This window comes from Triturus cristatus, chromosome 3_2, assembly GCF_964204655.1.
Source record: "Triturus cristatus chromosome 3_2, aTriCri1.1, whole genome shotgun sequence".
NCBI lineage: Eukaryota > Metazoa > Chordata > Amphibia > Caudata > Salamandridae > Triturus > Triturus cristatus.
In genome coordinates this window covers 818330414-818351230 of record NC_140584.1, presented here as the reverse complement: position 1 = coordinate 818351230, position 20817 = coordinate 818330414, and the positions used below count along the sequence as shown (strand labels likewise).

Genomic DNA, 20817 nt, shown 5'->3' with positions numbered 1-20817 from the left:
TTGTGTTGGCGAGCGATGGCTGCGAGAGGGCTCATGTAGATGTTGAAGAGGGTGGGGCTGAGTGAAGATCCTTGCGGAACGCTGCAGATGACTTTGGTGGCCGCAGATCGGAACGGGGGAGGTGGACTCTCTGGGTTCTTCCGGCGAGGAACAAGATGATCCACTCCAGTGCCGCTCCTTGGATTCCGGTGTTGCTGAGGCGCTGTATCAGGGTGCGGTGGCATACGGTGTCGAAAGCTGCTGAGAGGTCCAGGAGGATGAGGGCAGCAGTTTCCCCATTGTCGAGCAGGGACCTGATGTCGTCGGTGGCTGCGATGAGGGCGGTCTCGGTGCTGTGGTTTGCTCGGAAACCGGACTGGGAGGGGTCGAGGGATTAGTTGGTCTCGAGGAAGGCGGAGAGTTGTCTGTTGACGGTCTTCTCGATGACTTTGGCTGGGAAGGGGAGGCGCAAGATGGGGCGGAAGTTCTTGAGGTCCGTGGGGTCCGCGGTGGGTTTCTTCAGGAGGGCGCTCAGCTCGGCATGTTTCCAGCTCTCCGGGAAGGTGGCGGATGGGAAGGAGCTGTTGATGATGTTCCGGAGTTGGGGTGCGATGATGGAGTCGGCTTTGTTGAAGATGTGGTGTGGGCAGGGGTCGGTAGGGGAGCCGGAGTGGATGTTGTTCATCAGGCGGGTGGTGTCTTTGGTGCTGACAGGGGTCCAGGTGCAGAGGGTGGTGGTGGGGGGCGCTGGTTCAGTGGTTGGGTGCGTGGTCAGAGCGTCGAAGCTGTTGTGTATGTCGGCGATCTTGCGGTGAAAGAACGAGGCGAGTGAGTCGCAGAGGTCTTTTTGACTTCTGCTGGATACGCCTAGATTTGGGTAGAGGTACCATGTCGCTAGTGCCAGACTCGGTGGTGCAGATGAGCAGCCAACTGGTGAATGCCGCCGCATCGGAATATTTCCACATGGTGCCAGAGGCGTTTCATGAGGAACTATTGGACGTACTGTGCTGAGGGAGAACTTATGGGCCAATTAGCATGTAAGGGGGGGAAACAATGTACCCAAAACATTCCCATCATGGCACTGCACACGCTGAAAAGTTTTGTGAGCAAAAATCTCTGAAGAAACACTGACTAAATTAGGAGAGTGCTCTGGATCTGCACTGAAGAGCAGGGAATACAAGTAACAGTCGAGTTTCTGTGTGCTTCATAGCTCCAATGATGTCACTGTGGTATCGCTTCCGGTGTAGAGATGGTGCTATCACTTGCTACTGGTGCGGGACAGCTATGGTAACGTTTTCAGATTCAGTATGGAGCTTGGGGATATTCAACAAGTGAGGACCTTGCAGGCAGAACTATCCATCAGAGGCTGTCTGTAGGCAAGACCTAAAAAACATAAGCTTTAAGACAATCTCAGTCACATCAATAACATGCTAGATAGCAGACAGTCCCTCAATAGCACAGTACTGCTTACAGGACACAATTTTAAGTCATTCTTCCTGAGGTATGGCAGAGGGTGTGAACAGATTGCTCACCTCACCAACTGGAACATGCGTTTCAGGTATGACTCAATCTCTCTCACAGCCTCTTTCAACAGCCTGCGGTTGGTTCCCACACCCACATAGGTCATTCTGTACACTGCTACCAATGTCTCGACCAGTCTTCCCAGAGGATGAAGGGGTGTGTCGCAGGCCTGTGGAAAAACAGGAAATAGCCAACCAGCATAGTATTAATGAGTCAATCTCCATTTATTGCAGCTCAATATCAAGCAACGGCACACACACATTTAGAATCAAAGTGAATATAAATATCACCAGGGGTGACAGGTCTAAAACTGTGCGTTTGTGCTCTGTAGTTTTGTATGCAATTCTATCAGTAGTATTAGACATGCAATCAGCAGCTTTGAAGTACTTCATTTTACCCATGGGTGATGCAGAGTATGAACTTGAAATGTTTCCTGACTAGATGAAAGGTTGGAGAGGTTTCAAAAGGCAGTTTGATATGCAAGTTCTATTTCTACTGGCATGTCTCTTGGTGAGGCTGAGTAGCATCTGTCTCTTACTAGTAGGAATTGCATATAAAGTCCAGAGGAATCTATACCGAGTCATAATCACTGAATCGGCCCATCCCCGTGTGGGACACTAAAGTACTTTGCTAAACATATTTTAAAAAGTAGATACGTGCATATGCAAAAAGCTTTTCAGTAGAAAAGTTAAGTAGAAAAAAAAATGCTTTTCGTGGCCTATCAACCTGTTAAGTGCGGCTGACGGCCGCACTACCTCCCCAGTGCATCTGTCTGCCATTGGCAGACACTAGGGAGAGTTATAAAGTCACATCTGCTGCTCTGCACCTGAATGATTCCTTTATTTAATATTTTTCACCAGGCTGCTTGAGAAGAGCTTCCTGAGCAGTCTGATTATTTAGTTTTTTTGTACTTAAGTGACGATCAGCGAGCAGGGCACACTGACGTCATTCCAGTCAAATGAAAAGTAAAACGAGCCGATGGGCTCGTTTTACTTTCACCAAATCAGTGCTCGAGCGGCCCCTTGGGCAAGGGCCTGTGCCCCCTCCTGGAAAAATATTATATTTCAGTCTTTCTGCCCCGACTGGGAGGCAGATGGGGGCAGTTGCCCCCGATCTGCCTCCCGCCCCACCCCCGGGTGGCAGAAAACCCACTAGACAGTAAGGAAAGTTTATTTTTAAAACTAAATAGGGATGGGGCTGCCCACCATAGATATGGCTATGCCCTCACCCCAAGTAAATAGAGCAACAGTCTTGGGGATATTTACTGCCAATCTGCCCGGGGGGGGAGGGGTGGAGAGCAAAAAGCCTACTGGATGGCGGGGATTTTTTTAATATAAGGGGAGGCCAGAATGGGTCATATCATGCCCTCACACCACATAAATGGGGCAACAGCCTTTCTGAACCCTGTGGGCAGATGAAGTAATCACCCCCAATCTGGCCCAGGGGTGGGGGTGCAGAAATCCCACTAACTAGATGCCAAGAAAATGTGATGAGGTTCCACCAGGGATTTTGCCTTTGGGGCAAAAGAAAGTGGTGTGGGTGTTGTACTCTGGCAATTGCCACTCCCCTCCCCCAAAAGAAACAATCGGTCTTCTCCGCTACCCTCCCTCCAGGGCAGACATGAGGTGTACTCCCAATTTGCCCCTGGGAGGTAGAAATCCTACTGTATGGCAGGAATATATATCTTTTAATAAAATAATGGTATGGGTCTTGCCCACCGTAACATCAGGCCCCGCCCTCAATCCTAAGACCTCAATAGTCTTACTGCTACGCTGAGGACTAAAGCTTCCAATCCCAATGACAAGTGAAAAGACATTTGATTCTTTTGCGTGTTTTTTTTACATATGGGTCTGGAGAGTGTGGCCAACTCCCAATATCGTCCCACTTTCAAAGGTGAACTGCTGCGTTTTTTGGCCTTTGGTATGCTGCCACCTTGTAAAACCTAATTAGCAAAATGGGGGTATTATTTCAAAATGTCAGGTTATTTACGAGCGCTCTCTTTTATACGTTCTTGTCACAATCCGAATATATCAGTAACGGTGCCACAGAAGAGGGAGAAACAACCCCTAAACCCTCTACAAGTGGGCCACGGCCCACTATGTGAACAGAAAGCAAGACTGTGCACACGTTAAATTCACAGTGTCTGAGGCATATTACCATTTGTATCTAAAACAAAACCATACAACAAAACAATTGAGTAATGAGGGACCACAGGACGACCAGGTGAATTCAGTTTTCGGTTTTTATGATGTATTTCAGAATAATCCAGCCAGCCAACACGTGTTTCGTCATGGGGTACACACACCCCCGACTTCTTCAGGGCTGGTAAAAAAACACATATAGAGTACATATCACAGATAAGTACCTGACTGTTATAACAGAAACAATAAAGTTTTCCAATCCAAATTGGAAGGTGGGAACAAACGCCAATCAAAGTGCACCATGGTCCACAAGACGGTAACCAGGTGTATAGGTTAAGTCACCCATGATTAGGTATAGGTGCAAATAAAAGATTTTGAGGAATCTTGACAAAAAACAGAGAAATAAAAGAGAAAAGGCATTCGTCATCAGGAATGCGTGAAATTTCTACAAAGTCCACTTCACAGCAAGTGCAGCGTGAATGGATATATCATCTATATTATATAAATATTCGTGTGAGAAAACTTGTGTATTAAAGCACCCTGGTTTGAAATTGCTTAAACAGAGATGACAAAGTGAGTGGGTAAAGATCTATCGTTAGCCCCACGGAAACGGAAAAATTGAAACGTGCGAGCGGATTAACGAAGCACCCCTACCTTCTCGTAGTACGGCCAATATATCGGACCTATAAGCAAGTAGGATAACCAACAATCCATCAAAATTGTCTTCCTGACTGTATGGTAACCGACAGCATTCAAAATTGAGAGTCCTATAACAAACGAGTATAAAACATGCAACGGAGTGTATACTCAAACTCCAGGCTTACCTTAAACCTGGTGATAATTCCGACCCAGGAGGTCTTATAATTCTGACGGAACCAGTGTGATTCAGCGTTATCAGTATGCAATCACAGTGAAGTCCAAAACAGTCCGTAAGTTTTTGACACCGTTTTTTGACACTCAGGCTCTGTAAGGATTATATACGGAATCGGTAAACTCGCTCGCTTCATACTAATCAAATGGGCCAGTGAATATAAAAGTATCATAGTAGTGACCATACGGACTTTTGAGCGCCTGCGTGCGCTGCTTAGCCTGCTATAGGTTTTAATTCCCTGTTTGGTATTTCAGTTGTGCTTAATTTGATTCGACCTTGTTTTTAATAACTATTCTTAAATTGCAAGCGCCCCCCCCCCGGCCTACCTCTTGCACTATAATACCCCCCCTGGGGACCATTTGCACCGCCTTTGGCGGGTCCGGGACCACGGGCACCTGGGGTGATTCGGAGCGCCATCTTGGATTGGGGCTTGGGAACTCTCGCGTATTATCGCGAGACCTCGCCCGGAAGAGTCTATTTTAGGCAGTGCGAGCTAGTGGTCAGCCTGGAGAAGGTGACCATACGGACTTTTGAGCGCCTGCGTGCGCTGCTTAGCCTGCTATAGGTTTTAATTCCCTGTTTGGTATTTCAGTTGTGCTTAATTTGATTCGACCTTGTTTTTAATAACTATTCTTAAATTGCAAGCGCCCCCCCCCCCGGCCTACCTCTTGCACTATAATACCCCCCCTGGGGACCATTTGCACCGCCTTTGGCGGGTCCGGGACCACGGGCACCTGGGGTGATTCGGAGCGCCATCTTGGATTGGGGCTTGGGAACTCTCGCGTATTATCGCGAGACCTCGCCCGGAAGAGTCTATTTTAGGCAGTGCGAGCTAGTGGTCAGCCTGGAGAAGGTGACCATACGGACTTTTGAGCGCCTGCGTGCGCTGCTTAGCCTGCTATAGGTTTTAATTCCCTGTTTGGTATTTCAGTTGTGCTTAATTTGATTCGACCTTGTTTTTAATAACTATTCTTAAATTGCAAGCGCCCCCCCCCCCGGCCTACCTCTTGCACTATAATACCCCCCATGGGGACCATTTGCACCGCCTTTGGCGGGTCCGGGACCACGGGCACCTGGGGTGATTCGGAGCGCCATCTTGGATTGGGGCTTGGGAACTCTCGCGTATTATCGCGAGACCTCGCCCGGAAGAGTCTATTTTAGGCAGTGCGAGCTAGTGGTCAGCCTGGAGAAGGTGACCATACGGACTTTTGAGCGCCTGCGTGCGCTGCTTAGCCTGCTATAGGTTTTAATTCCCTGTTTGGTATTTCAGTTGTGCTTAATTTGATTCGACCTTGTTTTTAATAACTATTCTTAAATTGCAAGCGCCCCCCCCCCGGCCTACCTCTTGCACTATAATACCCCCCCTGGGGACCATTTGCACCGCCTTTGGCGGGTCCGGGACCACGGGCACCTGGGGTGATTCGGAGCGCCATCTTGGATTGGGGCTTGGGAACTCTCGCGTATTATCGCGAGACCTCGCCCGGAAGAGTCTATTTTAGGCAGTGCGAGCTAGTGGTCAGCCTGGAGAAGGTGACCATACGGACTTTTGAGCGCCTGCGTGCGCTGCTTAGTCTGCTATAGGTTTTAATTCCCTGTTTGGTATTTCAGTTGTGCTTAATTTGATTCGACCTTGTTTTTAATAACTATTCTTAAATTGCAAGCGCCCCCCCCCCGGCCTACCTCTTGCACTATAATACCCCCCCTGGGGACCATTTGCACCGCCTTTGGCGGGTCCGGGACCACGGGCACCTGGGGTGATTCGGAGCGCCATCTTGGATTGGGGCTTGGGAACTCTCGCGTATTATCGCGAGACCTCGCCCGGAAGAGTCTATTTTAGCCCACCGCTAGTCGCGCAGCGGTGACGCGCAGCGGGAGCGCCTTTCACTGCGCCTGAGTCGTGCCAGAGTCCTGCCCGTCTGCGCTCGTCAGCGCTAAGGCAGGGCTAGGGCAGGCCACTCCGGACAACTCAGGATGCCTACCATCAGGGAAATACACCAGCTGAGACAGTCAGTGGTATGTCATCATCATCATGTTGTGGACCCTCTATGTGGTCCCTATCATTGTCCCAGCTGTGCATTCGCCCTCCCCATCCCTAAGCCCATAAATTCTCTGTCGCGTAATGTTCACGCATCTAGGGCGAGAACAGTGGTTACCGACGGCACGAGCTGTGCATCCCTTAAGGTCTTTCATTTAAATGTCAGATCGCTTGTCTGCCATTGTATGGAAGTATTTGCTCTGCTAGAGGACGAACAACCAGACGTCTTCTTCCTTACGGAGACATGGCTACATGACCAGGCTATGGCGTCTATTAATTTAGCTTTACCCAGTGGGTACACGATGTATACCCTACACCGAAATTCCAGAGGAGGTGGCATAGCAGCCGCCGTAAAATCCTGTTACCCGTGTATCTGGCAGAAAAGTTCAGTGGCAGCTTGTGAGAGTGCGCAATTTAGCATTACCCTATCTCCTCACTTCACGCTGTCTGGATTACTTATCTACAGACCTCCGGGTCCTGATGGAATTTTCCGCCTCAGTCTCCCTGAGGTAGTGGCGTCATTAGCTCTGAAGACAGCCAACTTTATAATTATCGGTGACCTCAACCTCCATATGGATCAACCACTTACCAGTTCAGTTAGTACATTACTAGCTGATCTTGAGGCCCTTAAAATTACCCAGCTGGTCGACCAAAGGACCCACAGCGGAGGGCATATACTCGACCCTTTTTTTACGAACATTCCGAATGTTCTACTTAGCGCTCCTACACCTATGGCCTGGACAGACCATTTCTTGGTACAAGGTCATATCACTTTATTGTCCCCTGTGTTCGAACCTTCTTCTCTAAGCGTTTTTAAACGCCCCTGGAAGAAGCTTCAATCAGAGGAATTTCAGCAGTTCCTCTTGACACACCGCGCTCCCTTTTCTACTGATATTACCTGTAGCTATGATAATTTTTGTGAATGGCTTACGTCAGCTCTTGACTCTTTCATACCTGCCAGGTGGACTAAAATTAGATCTAGTCCCTCGAGCCCCTGGTACACGGACTCACTTAGAATCCTCAAATCCGCCTGTAAAAAAGCGGAGCGTGCCTGGCGAAAAAGGTATGATGTTGAGCTCAAAAAAGCCTACAGATCTTGTACGAGGCATTACCATCAGGCTATTTGTAAAGCTAGAGCCGCCTACTACGCGATGGAAATCAAAAATAGCCCAAATCCGACCAAGATCATTTTTCAAATCTGTAAGGAGCTAACTAGTAAACAGATTGTGACTCCTGTCAAAGCTACATTGAACCAATGTGAAAAAATAGCCACTTTCTTTATAGAAAAAGTTGAGGCAATTTATAGATCTTTTTCCCAAAATTCTCGGGCTCTACGTCCGTCAAATACCAAGCTTCCTACCATCCCACAACTTCTCTCCATTTGTGGCCCCAACTCAGAGGAGTTTAAAGAACTAACTAGGAAAGTTAGGTCAGGTTCGCCTACGGACCCTTTGCGCCCAATACAATTTCAAGAGCTCGAAGAGTGCTGTTACCCGGCGATCCTTGATCTTATTAATCTATCCTTTGAAACAGGAAGTGTTCCGGTCAAATGGAAACAGGCAACCGTTGTACCTATTTTGAAAAAACCTTCCTTGGACCCCTCTCTTCCTGAGAGTTACCGTCCCATTTCCCTCCTCCCCTGGATCTCCAAGTTAGCGGAATCTCATGCCAACCACGTTTTGTCTTCCCATTTGCTGGAAGCTAACATCCTCGACCCCTCTCAAAACGGGTTTCGAGCACATCACAGCACTGAGACCGCTCTCCTTGCGGTAGTGGAACAAATTAGAAAGCTGCTTGATAGAGACCAAACGGTAGCGCTGATCCTGTTGGATCTCAGCGCTGCCTTTGATACCGTCTCCCATTCCATCCTTCTTCAGCGGCTTTCTGATGCGGGGGTTGGCCTGACTGCACTTGATTGGTTTCGGTCGTTTCTTACCGACCGATCCTTTCAGGTGTCTACACCGCCTTTTGTTTCCACCTCTCGTTCCATACTGCAAGGTGTCCCTCAGGGGTCGGCTCTCAGCCCGACTTTGTTTAATCTATACGTCCAACCCCTGGCAGAGGTTGCCCAGAGATACGGTCTGACCATGGTGTCTTACGCCGATGACACCCAGTTAGCGGTGGCACTGAATGGTGAGTCCGCATTGGACCCTGCTGCCTTTCAGGTCGCTTTGCGAGGGATCATGGAATGGATGTCTGACAACAAGTTGCAGTTAAATGCCTCTAAAACCGAGGTCTTAATCTTTGGAAAAAACACAGACCTCTGGGGCAACCAGTGGTGGCCTCCGGAGCTTGGCCCTGCCCCGGCGCCCGCTGAGGAAGTCAGGAATCTTGGGGTGTGGTTCGACAATAAGTTGTCCTACATTCCCCACACCAAAAGACTGGCCGGGATCTGCTTTGGCACCTTACAGTGTCTCAGACCTATTTTTAAATTTTTTGACCCCACAACCAGGCAAATCATAGTTCAGGCTATGGTTCTAAGTAGATTGGACTATGCTAGTTCACTTCTATTGGGATTGAACAAAGCTGAGCTTCTCCGCCTTCAGCGTATCCAAAACGCGGCGGCCAGGATGCTGGTCGGCTTGCCTCGCTTCTGTTCCGCCCGTCAAACCATCCAAAATTTGCACTGGCTCCCGGTGGAACAGAGGATCAAATTTAAGGCACTTTGCCTTACTTTTAAAATCCTAAAGCTGTCTACTCCTCCTATCCTTGCCCAGACTATATCCCCTTATCTCCCAAACAGAGCGCTTCGCTCTGCAGGATCAAATCTGGCAATTGTTCCCCGCTTCAAAAGAGCCAGAATGGGTGGACGTTCTTTTTCGGTGTTGGCTGCCTCACTTTGGAACACCCTCCCCCCTTCGCTTCGTTCTATCACCAATCTTCTTCCTTTCAGGAAATGTCTGAAAACTTTTCTGTTTGCCACGACCTAGTTCCTTCAGCTTATCCTGATTAGTATTCTCTCTCTGTTATGTTTTACCGTCTCCTCAGCGCCAGGACGCCACTTTGCTGCGGCATCTGTGCGCTATACAAAAAAGTTATAACATAACATAACATAACGTATACAAAAGTTCAGGACTTTCTGGTAGGAAATAGTCCTGAACTTTTGTATACTTTTATATTCACTGGCCCATTTGATTAGTATGAAGCGAGCGAGTTTACCGATTCCGTATATAATCCTTACAGAGCCTGAGTGTCAAAAAACGGTGTCACAAACTTACGGACTGTTTTGGACTTCACTGTGATTGCATACTGATAACGCTGAATCACACTGGTTCCGTCAGAATTATAAGACCTCCTGGGTCGGAATTATCACCAGGTTTAAGGTAAGCCTGGAGTTTGAGTATACACTCCGTTGCATGTTTTATACTCGTTTGTTATAGGACTCTCAATTTTGAATGCTGTCGGTTACCATATAGTCAGGAAGACAATTTTGATGGATTGTTGGTTATCCTACTTGCTTATAGGTCCGATATATTGGCCGTACTACGAGAAGGTAGGGGTGCTTCGTTAATCCGCTCGCACGTTTCAATTTTTCCGTTTCCGTGGGGCTAATGATAGATCTTTACCCACTCACTTTGTCATCTCTGTTTAAGCAATTTCAAACCAGGGTGCTTTAATACACAAGTTTTCTCACACGAATATTTATATAATATAGATGATATATCCATTCACGCTGCACTTGCTGTGAAGGGGACTTTGTAGAAATTTCACGCATTCCTGATGACGAATGCCTTTTCTCTTTTATTTCTCTGTTTTTTGTCAAGATTCCTCAAAATCTTTTATTTGCACCTATACCTAATCATGGGTGACTTAACCTATACACCTGGTTACCGTCTTGTGGACCATGGTGCACTTTGATTGGCGTTTGTTCCCACCTTCCAATTTGGATTGGAAAACTTTATTGTTTCTGTTATAACAGTCAGGTACTTATCTGTGATTTGTACTCTATATGTGTTTTTTTACCAGCCCTGAAGAAGTCGGGGGTGTGTGTACCCCATGACGAAACACGTGTTGGCTGGCTGGATTATTCTGAAATACATCATAAAAACCGAAAACTGAATTCACCTGGTCGTCCTGTGGTCCCTCATTACTCAATTGTTTTGTTGTATGGTTTTGTTTTAGATACAAATGGTAATATGCCTCAGACACTGTGAATTTAACGTGTGCACAGTCTTGCTTTCCACCTTGTAAAACCTACCAGATCCAGACAGTTCTGAAAACTAGACTCTCAGGGGAGTCTAGGGTGATGTGCTTCGCATGCATCCCACACACTTTCTTACCCACAATGCCCTGCAAACCTCAAAGTTTGACTAAAAATACACTTTTCCCTCACTTTTCTGTGAGGAAAACTTCTAGAATCTACGGGAAGCCCTAAATTTTCTGCCACACAGCATTACCCAAAGTTTCCCTATAAAAATGGTGCCTCACTTGTGTGGGTGGGCCAAGAGACCTTGACACAAAAGGCCATAAAGTGCTATGTAGAAAGATCATCAAAAGGGTAGTTGTGGGATTTGGGGCTGTGCTCGGCCGTCGCCTATGGAAACCTACCAACCACAGACATTTTTGAAAACTAGACAACCAGAGGATTCAAGTGCGGTGTGCCTTATGTAAATCCCATAAGGTTTTCTTACCAAAATACCCACGCACACCTCAAACTTTGGCTGAACTCACACATTTGCCTTTCATTTCTGTGTGGATTCTGGAAGTTCCCATCACAGAAATGTAAGGAAAATGCTTGATTTCAGCTACAGTTTGAGGTTTGCAGGGCATTGTGGGCAAGACAAAATCATGGGATCAAGCAAAGGCGTACAGCCCTGAGCTCCTCTAGTTAAAAATGCCCAGGTTTGCCAGGTTTCCCCAGGTGCTGCCTGAGCTGGGACCCAAAAATCTATAGCCACCCACATTGGAAGAAAAGAGTCAGTTTTCAGAGAAAATATTTGATATATCTATGTTGCATTTTGAGCAGTTTCCGGTTGCTGGCACTAGGCCTACCCTCACAAGTGAGGTACTATTTTCATTGGAAGACTTAGTGGAATGCTGGGAAGACTCAGGGGAATGCTGGTGGAAGGATGTTTGTGGCTCCCCACATATTCTAGAATTTTCCATCACAGAAATGTGGGGAAAATGTGTTTTCTTACCCAAAGTTTGAGTTTTGTAAGGGATTCTGAGTAAAGGAAACCCTGGTGGAAGCCACATAAGTCGTCCCACCCTGAATTGCCCCAGATGTCCAGGTTCTGGTTTGGGCTTTTTCTTGTTGCAGACAATAGACCTATTCACACAAGTGAGGTGCCATTTTTATAGGAAGATTTAGGAGAATTCTTGGTGGAAGGAGGTTTGTGGCTCCCTACAGATACCAGAACTTTCCATAACACAAATGTGAGGAAAATGTGTTTGATGTCTGCAAGGGATTCAGTGTAAAACAACCTGGTGAGAGCCATGCAAGTCACCCCATCCTGGATTTCCATAGTTTGTAAAAATGTACAGGTTCACAAGGTTTCCCTAGGTGCCGGCTGAGCTAGGGCCCAAAATACAAAGGTAACCACTTTGAAAAAAAGGGTCATGTTTCAGTAAAATAATTTGATGTGTCCATGTTGCGTTTTAGGCCGTTTCTTGTCACAGGCACTAGGCCTACCCACAAAAGTGAGGTACCATTTTTATCGGAAGACATATGAGAGCATGGAATAGTAGAATATTTGTTATTACCAATTGGATTTTGCTGCCTTGGTGCTTTCCAAGACAGTGTGCAAGAAAGAAAACATTTTGAAAAATATCCTCTAAATCATATGCTTGTACGGGTACCCACAAATTTACTGCTCCTAAACTCCATATTTTGGGCCCATTTCAGAAATACATAGGTTTCCTTGATTCCCATATTCCCCATATCAATTGGTCTACACAGATATAGTACTGTGCAGCTCAGTTGTTGGCTCTGAGTACCTTGGGTTCTTGGAGAACATACAAACCCTATACATCCCCGCAACCAAAAGTGACTACCAAACGTAATGGTACAATGCTTTTGTAAATCGGCCATTGTGACAAAAAGTTACAGATGAGAACATTGCAACAAATGGCAGTTTTTTCCTACTCATTTTCAATATTTCTTTATTTCAACAGTTAGTTTCCACACATATGACCTGTTTTGGAATTTATTTTGTCTACTTTTCAGAAATATAGAGCTTTCCTGGATCACCCATGGGTTTCACACTAGTTTCCACCACAAACTTGAAGTAGGTTGAAAGCACAAAACATGGGATACCTATTTGAAAAATAGGCTACCTCTTTGAAAAATGACAAAACTGTGTAAAAGATTAGTTTTTTTGATTCAGCTGTGCAAGTTCCTGAAAGCTGCTGACTTTAGCACAGCGAACCATTTGTTGATGCAATTTTTAGGACACAAAACAGAACACTTTTTTCTTATTTTTCCCTAGAACACAAAATGTAGCTATATTTTGGCTATTTTCTTGGCCCCCTCCAAGGGAATCCACAAACTCTGGGTACCTTTCAAATTCCCAGGATGTTGGAAAAAAGGATGCAAATTTGTCGTGCATAACTTATGTGGACACATAGTTATGGAGGCATAAGCAGGAACAACCCCCAACAAGTCAAAAAAGGGCTCACTACTGGGTTGATGCCCAGCAGTTAAGGGGTTAAAGACAAAAATGGACACACTAAATTCTGCACTGTAAAAAGGCCTCCAGTGAAAACAAATAGTATATACATTAAGAAAAGTGATCAGAAAATATCTTTTACAAGCAAAGAGCTTTCACAAGAAAAAAAAGAAAGAGAATGAAGGGCAATGGCAACAGATGGCATGTAGCCAAGAGAAAATAACTACCACTAAGCCTTTAAGGCCATCATCCTTCCTCTAGTGTCCCATCATGCTTCAGAGGTGTCATGTAGGTCCGCTATGATTTTTCCAGATCCTGGCAACAGGATCCTGGAGCACAGAGTTCAACCTTCCTTGGTTTTTCCCAATTGAAATCCTCTTCAAACCTACTGACACCCATCTCACTGAATGTCACTTAGTAGTGTTTGTCATTTATTTTCTGGCAGGATTATTTTTTATTATTTTTTCACTATTTGTGAAGCGTCTTGCTCTAGGAAGAAAAGAGCCCAGACAGACCCTCCCCCCATGATGTCTGTATAGTCTGCCTCTCACATAATCACCACCCTAAAGACTGCGGGCACTGCTAAAAGAGATCAAGGAAGACCCTACAGGACACGCAGAAGATAAGGCTGCATGGTCTACAGGAGAGAACCCAGCAGGTGGCTTCAGGGAGATCTGAGGCGCAAGAAGAGAGTGCCCTCTAACTCTGCTACCCCTTCACACTTTAGGGGTAAACCCAAAGAGTGGAGTAGGCAGAAGGCCACTGACATTGAGAAACGGTACTGTGACAACCTGCTTGCCATTGAGACATGGATCTCCTTCCACACTGAGATACTCGGTTTCCAAAAACACATGCACAGTTGATGTCAACACCTCCTTCAACATCGACACAATTGACGTTGAGACCATGTCCCGATGTTGGCGGGACAATTCAGTGATTATATCCATTGATGACGATCCCCTGGAATAGAACAAATGTTAGGCACATCTTATGTGCTCATTTCCCTAATAAAACAAGGAATACCCTAGTGTAAGCTACAACAGGGCTTCTGCACTGACCAGCCTCCTTATATGTTGGCTAGCTAGGTGTGATTCGTGCAAACTAATTGTATTTGTCTCACTGTTGTGTTTTTGTCTGCTTTAATAAGGAGGAGCAGTAGGTAGTCACAAACTGAGTTAGCATCTTTGAATACTGGGCTTGTGCCGTCAGTAAGGGTTGTGGTGTTCTGAGTGGGTTATGTGGTGTCCAAATAGTGTGTTAAATTAAATGGGGACTGGTCCGACACCCGAGTGGCATTAAGGATGGTTGCATGAGAATGCAGTAAAGATCAAGTTACTTACCTTCGGTAATGCCTTATCTGGTAGAAACAATATCTAGCCGCAGATTCCTTACCTGTGAATTTCTCCAGGCTTCAGACTGGATCTAGAAGATTTTTTATGAGCAGTACCCCTGCGCGCCAGTAGGTGGCGTCGGTCGGCTATGTGTAGTGTCATCAGCGTCGTCCGCACCAGAATTCACATCCGCGTCACCAATACAGGCGCCACCTTAGCGTCAGTTAATTTTCACGACTTTCCACGCCTGGAGCGGGGAGCCATGAAGTGCACTGACCCTGGTGTGTCCAAACTAGGGCAAACTCTAGAAATCTCTCCGCAGAACAGGGAGGATGGGTGCATCGGTAAGGATTCTGCAGACACCTTACCTTTGAATAGATACCTAAGCAATACCATTCCTGGTGAAGGATTTGTGGAAAAATTTAAACAAGGAAGTCCTGCGGGAGCGCACGGGCAAAATGCCCGTCCCAGCGGACCTGACTGTCCAGGCAGTAATGCTTGGTAAACGTGTGCAGGAAAGACCATGTTTCTGTCTAGCAGGTGTCCAGGGCTGGGAATCCACATGCTAACACAGAGTTCGCAGCTTTAGCTCTAATGGAATGAGCCCTTAAGCCTTCAGGAGGCTGCTTCTTTACCAGAGGAGATCTGGATACAGAAAATGACCCATCGAGAGATGGTCCGTTTCTCCAGCGCTCGACCTTTCTTCTCACAAACATAACTTAATGAAGAGATGGTCATCCATTCAGAACTTTTGTGTGTGGTCAAGGTAGAATGACAATGCTCTTTTTTGGGTCCAGACAGTGGACCGATGTGGAGGAGTGTAGAACATGAGCAAAGTGACAGATTGGCTCAAATGAAACGGTATCACTACTTTTGGCAGGAAAGAGGCCCTAGTTTGAAGAACCAGTTTGTCCGGATAAACTGAGAAGAATGGAGGCCTGAAAGATAAAGCCTACAGCTCACTCGCCCTCCGAGGCGATGTAATTGCCACAAGAAAGGCTGTTTGGATGGTGAGGAGCTAGAGGGGACAATTGTGAAGAGGCTCAAAAAGAGCACCCATCAAGAATGTAGGGATCAAATTATGGTCTCACTGAGGCATAATAATAGGAGAATGGGGGAACCTATGTACAAGGCCCTTCAAAAATCTATTTACAATACGGGACTTAACTAGAGAAGGTTGGTCAGGTAGCTGCAAGAAGGCAGACAGAGCAGAAAGATAACTCTTTATTGAACCCAAAGAAGAACCCTGCTGGGCAAGGGTAAGAATTAAAAGTAAAATATCAGAAAGGGAGCAGAAAGTGGGTCAATGGACTTTTCTGTACAACATGATACAACTCGCTTCCAACGGCTGGTGTATACCGTCTTGGTGGATGGTTGAAAGCTATTAACTGCCGCCGCTCCTCAATCTCCACGCAAGAAGGCAGAGCGTTGACAGGTTCGGGAGGAGGACTCTCCCCTGCTACTGGAACAGAAGATCGCCTTATTTAAGGATCAACACTCATGTTTAGAAGATTGGGATACCAGACTCTCCATGCCAAGTCCGCAGCCACAACGATGACTTGGCCCCAGTTGTTCTTCATCTTCTTGAGAACCGTGGGCATTGGTGGTATTGATGGAAAGGCGTACAGGAGGCCTGAGCTCCACTCGAGATGAAAAGCGTCTCCGAGAGAGAGCCGGCTTGGAAACTCCAGCGTGCAAAATTGATGACACTGCGCATTCTCGGTGGAGGCGAACAGATCTTACCAAGGCTCTCCTCACTGCTGAAAGTGACCTTGCGCCACCTCTGAGGGGAGACGCCATTAGTGATTCACTAGGCATCGACTAGTGAGTTTGTCCGCATTCAGAGAACCTGCCAGGGGCTGAACCCTCAGGGATATGCCTTGCTGTTCCAGCCATGTACAGAGACGCAGGGCCTCTTGACAGAGGGTCCACGATCCAACCCCGCCCTGTTTGTTGCAGTACTAAATAGCGGTGATGTTGTCTGTGAAAACCTACACTAGCCTTCGCTTGATGGAGGGTAGAAAGGCTTTCATGCCAGTAAGATCACAAGGAGCTCCAGTATGTTGATGTGGAGCCCAGATTCAGCCGGAGACCAGAGACCTCTAATCTTCATTGCTTTCAGGTGGCGGCACCATCCCAGGAGTGACACTACTTTGATATCTAACTGTGAGATCTGGTTGGGGAAGGGGTCTGCCTCTGACCCAATCACGGTATGTTAGCCACCACTGCTGTGCTTTATAGTTCCTCTGAGATCCTGACTTTGTGAGAGAGATTCCACTGATGCTGCGACCACTGGAACTTCAGGTCCCACTGCAGAGCCTGCATGTGCCTTCTGGCATGCATCACCAGCAGGATGCATGAAGCCATAAGGCACAGCAGCCTCAGAGTTAGTCTAACCGAAACCCAGGACAGAGGCTGAAACAACGATATCATAGCCTGAATATCCTGGACTCACTGCTCAGGAGGCTAAGCCCAAAACTGCACTGTGTCCAGAACTGCTCAGATGAAAGAGAGCGTCTGAGAGAGAGTCAGTTGTGACTTCTGCATGTTGAAAGTGAACCCCAGTGAATGCAGGAGGTTCGAGGTAGCCTGGAGGGGGAAGACAACAGTCTGAGGTGAGCTCTCCATCAGCAGCCAGTCATCGAGATAGGGGCAGACTGGCACACTTAACCTGCGCAGATGAGCTGAGATCACCACCATCACCTTGGTGAACACTTGAGGGGCGCTGTTAAGGCCAAAAGGGAGCACAGTGAACTAAAAATGCTCATGGCCTACCATAAACCGCAGGTAGCACCGATGGGGAGGCAGGAAGGGGATGTGAAAATAGGCATCCTTCAAGTCCAATGCTACCATCAAGTCTCCTGGGTCCAGGGCAGACAAGACCCGAGCCAATGTGAGCATTTTGAACTTCTCCTTCTTGAGGAAATAGTTCAGGGTATGGAGATCTAGGACAGGACAAAGACCCTTATCCTTCTTGAGGACCAGGAAGTAGCGGGAATAGCAACCACAGCCAGGACTTCCTCGCGGAGCAGGGAAAAATGATCTACCATCTGCTGGTCATAAGATGGAGGCATGAAGGGATCTGTAATCTCAAAAGGGAGATAGTAGCCCCTTCGGACAATCTGCAGAACCCACCTGTTCAATGTTATATACTGCAAGAAGGTGGAGGGGATGACAAATCCTGTCACCAACTGGATGCCCATGATCTAAAAGCACATGATTAGGAAGGTTTGGAGGCTGCAGCTGCTGAGGGGATTATTTGGTGGTGGTGGTGGCAGAACCATATCGCTAGCTACCTGACCCACGAGGCGGGTAGGGACAGCACCCAGATGCTGGAAAGCTTGTGTGGCTTGGTGGCTGGGATAGGGTTGGTGCGGTTGAAAGCCCCTTGCACCATCATGAAAAAAGCGAAAGGCAGACTGGGGACATGTGGCAGCCGATAGGCCCAAGGACTTGGCCATAGCCCGCAAGTCCTTAAAGCGCTCCAGCGCCGAGTATGCCTTGTCGCTGAAGAGAAGTGTGCCATCGAAGGGCATGCCCATGAGGGAAGCCTAGACATCACTGAAAAGCCAGATGTTCTCAGCCAGGTGTGGCGTCTGAGGACCACCGTTGACGAAACAGCTCTGCCCAATGAGTCGGTCGTATCCAAGCCACAGCGTATAGTGAACTTCGATTTGTCTCTCCCATCGGTATCTGCTTGGGAGAGAATGGCCTGGGCCTCCTAAAGGACTCGATGACATCCTCGACTCACCAGGAGGAAAAAACCTCAAAAAAGGTTGATAAAATGTTGAAAAAATCCTGACTGAGGGGTAGTTCTTTTCTTGGATCAGCGCTGGCTGGCTCGGAAAAAAAAGAACTGACATCAGCATGCGGAGGCGGCACCTATATAGGTGACGCTAGCATCACTTCTGGCACCGGCAATACCTCGCGGAGCCGACCGACGCCACCTACCGGCGTGCAGGGGTACTGGTCGCGACAAATCTTCAAGATCCAGTCTGACGCCTTGGGAAATTCAAAGGTAAGGAATCTGCGGCTAAAAGTCTCTATTAGATAAGTCTGTTTAATTTTTGTTTAGACCTGTTAGCGAGTGATGTGGGGCCTTGCGTAAGAGCCTTTGTGCTGTGATGGTTGAGAAAATGTTTGAATTGTGTGCATTAAATGTGTTGCATTTTACTTATGGTGCTAGGTTCAGAAACGATTTTGAAGAGGAGTTACAATCTATCACTCAGATCAACAGTATCCTTAAAAAGAGGTAGTTTCAGCGAATAAATTAGTTGAAGGCTTCCTCTTATTAGTAGCCGACGAACGTTTCGTCCTTCTCGAGTTATGAGGACTCTTCAGGACAAGTGATTCTGAGGACAAGTTGTTAATTCCGGTTGCCTGATTGATATGACATCAAGTAAAATGCCGGATATTTGCCCTGGTGAAAGTATGGGAACAGTGTGCGATGGATGAAAATTCGTGAATAAATAAGGAGGATGGTGCAAGACACCATTGTAAAGAATTAGACACTGCCTACATATAAGTGAAAAAGCTGTGAAAAAAAGAACCTCACAAGCTAAGCGAAGACCCTTCCCAAGTGCAACAAGGGAAGAATATCCCAACAGACAAAAATAGACTGTTAATACCATGCAGAACGAGGTAGTCAGCTGTATTATGGCAAATCTCAAAGGGATGCAACAATGTGAGCACCCATGAGAGAAAAAACCAATGTCAACTGTAAAAGGGGGCCAGCGGAGAACCCCACTTGGCAAGGACCTCACAGAATGGGGAGGCTGGGTGGGTGTTAAGGAATCTGCGGCTAGACAATGTCTCTACCAGATACATCGCTACCGAAGGTAAGTAACTCGTTTATCTGATAGAGACATCTAGCCGCAGATTCCTTAACTTAGAATAGATACCACAGCCATACCCCAAAGGGGAGGTGAGTCTGCGACAGAACAGAAAGCGCCAAGCATTTGAGCCGGAAACAGAGTGAAGGACAATGGGGAAGACTGTTGCGCAACAGCCAGACAGCAACCCAAATAGCTCGGAAGAGCAAAAGATAACGGGATGCAAGACATCCCAAAAATGCCATAATAGTGCTACACCATACCTGCATAAGCATGAGAGGTAGAAACGGCACCAGCCAAATACCAGACGAAAAGAAAGAGGAAGAAGGACCACTCTCAGCGTAATGGCGTACTATGTGAACACCGATGAAAGAGATGCAACCAGAGCCTACCAGGCTAGCCCACGGAAGGAAGGCTGGAGAGGCTACAGCTAAGAACTAAAGGTCAAGACTAGAAATCAGCACACCAAGTGCACACCCAGTCCCAAAAGGGGGAACAGGGGCAAACCGTAACAATCTTAAGCACGCTAAATCAGGCCAACACAGAAACATGCGCAGAGTAAACAGCTACAGAGACCGGAAGGTTGAGTAGGTAAAATAAGCATAAGGCTGCTCGACCAGGCAGCGTTAAGACCAAGGTGAGAACCAACACACGAAATACAGATATGCAGGGTGGAGATCTAGGATGACTGACATTAGAAGAGCCGTCCCGCATGCCCAGCTGATACAATATAGCACAGCCGAAGGAAGGTGCAGCAGAGGCACCAAAGTACTAAGGCGTAGAAACGGAGGAATAATCACAGAATTTTAGACCACACCCTCCAACTGGAAGGAAAGTAACTCTTGTCCAGAAGAGAGAAGCGTTCAGTAACTGAACACTAAGAAGGGACAGTGTAAAACCGGGGAACCACCCCAGTAAGCAAAACGCAAGAAGGGCCTTATTGGTAATGCCGCATGCATCACTGGAAATGTCCCTGAAACATGGAGACTTCGGACCAGACCTTGCAGCCTCGAAGAGAGGTGAAGAGTAAGGAAGAAGAGTACCCATGGAATTCGTATATATACCTAATTACAGATATATATAGCAGAAACGGATAAACTAGCCATGACTATGCAGCGTGGTTGTAGAGGAACACACTTGGTGCCGTAATGGCAGACGGAAGCTGCCTTTAAAGCGTGACGAACACCCCGAAAACCTCCGAAGGAGGAGAGTGAAGCAAATAAGCAAGATGACCAATGACGTATTGAAGATGACGTCAAGGCACAACATTGAGCACCGTACAACGGCAGATAAGAGCACCAGAGGACGCCTAAAGGCCAAAGGAACTCGTAGGCCCAGTTGACATAACAGAGCTATATAATAGTAAACAAGTACCCCACACGGAGTATGTACAGCCCAACAACGGGGAACACGTTTATTAGAGCAAGCCACAGTCAGAGGAACAATCTGTGGAACACTGCCACAGTAGGTTAACCGCCAGTTTAAAACATATAATGCAT

At 47.0% G+C, this 20817-nt stretch overlaps 1 protein-coding gene across 2 annotated transcripts in view; it reads right to left on the bottom strand.

Moving 5' to 3' along the window:
- Positions 1 to 20817, bottom strand: part of ALS2 (alsin Rho guanine nucleotide exchange factor ALS2) — a 1262853-nt gene that overhangs the window by 240124 nt on the left and 1001912 nt on the right. For both annotated transcript variants that reach the window (XM_085648975.1, XM_085648976.1), the window contains exon 27: positions 1512 to 1669. In XM_085648975.1, coding sequence (XP_085505101.1) covers positions 1512 to 1669 — 158 coding nt within the window. The remainder of the gene's footprint in view (positions 1 to 1511; positions 1670 to 20817) is intronic.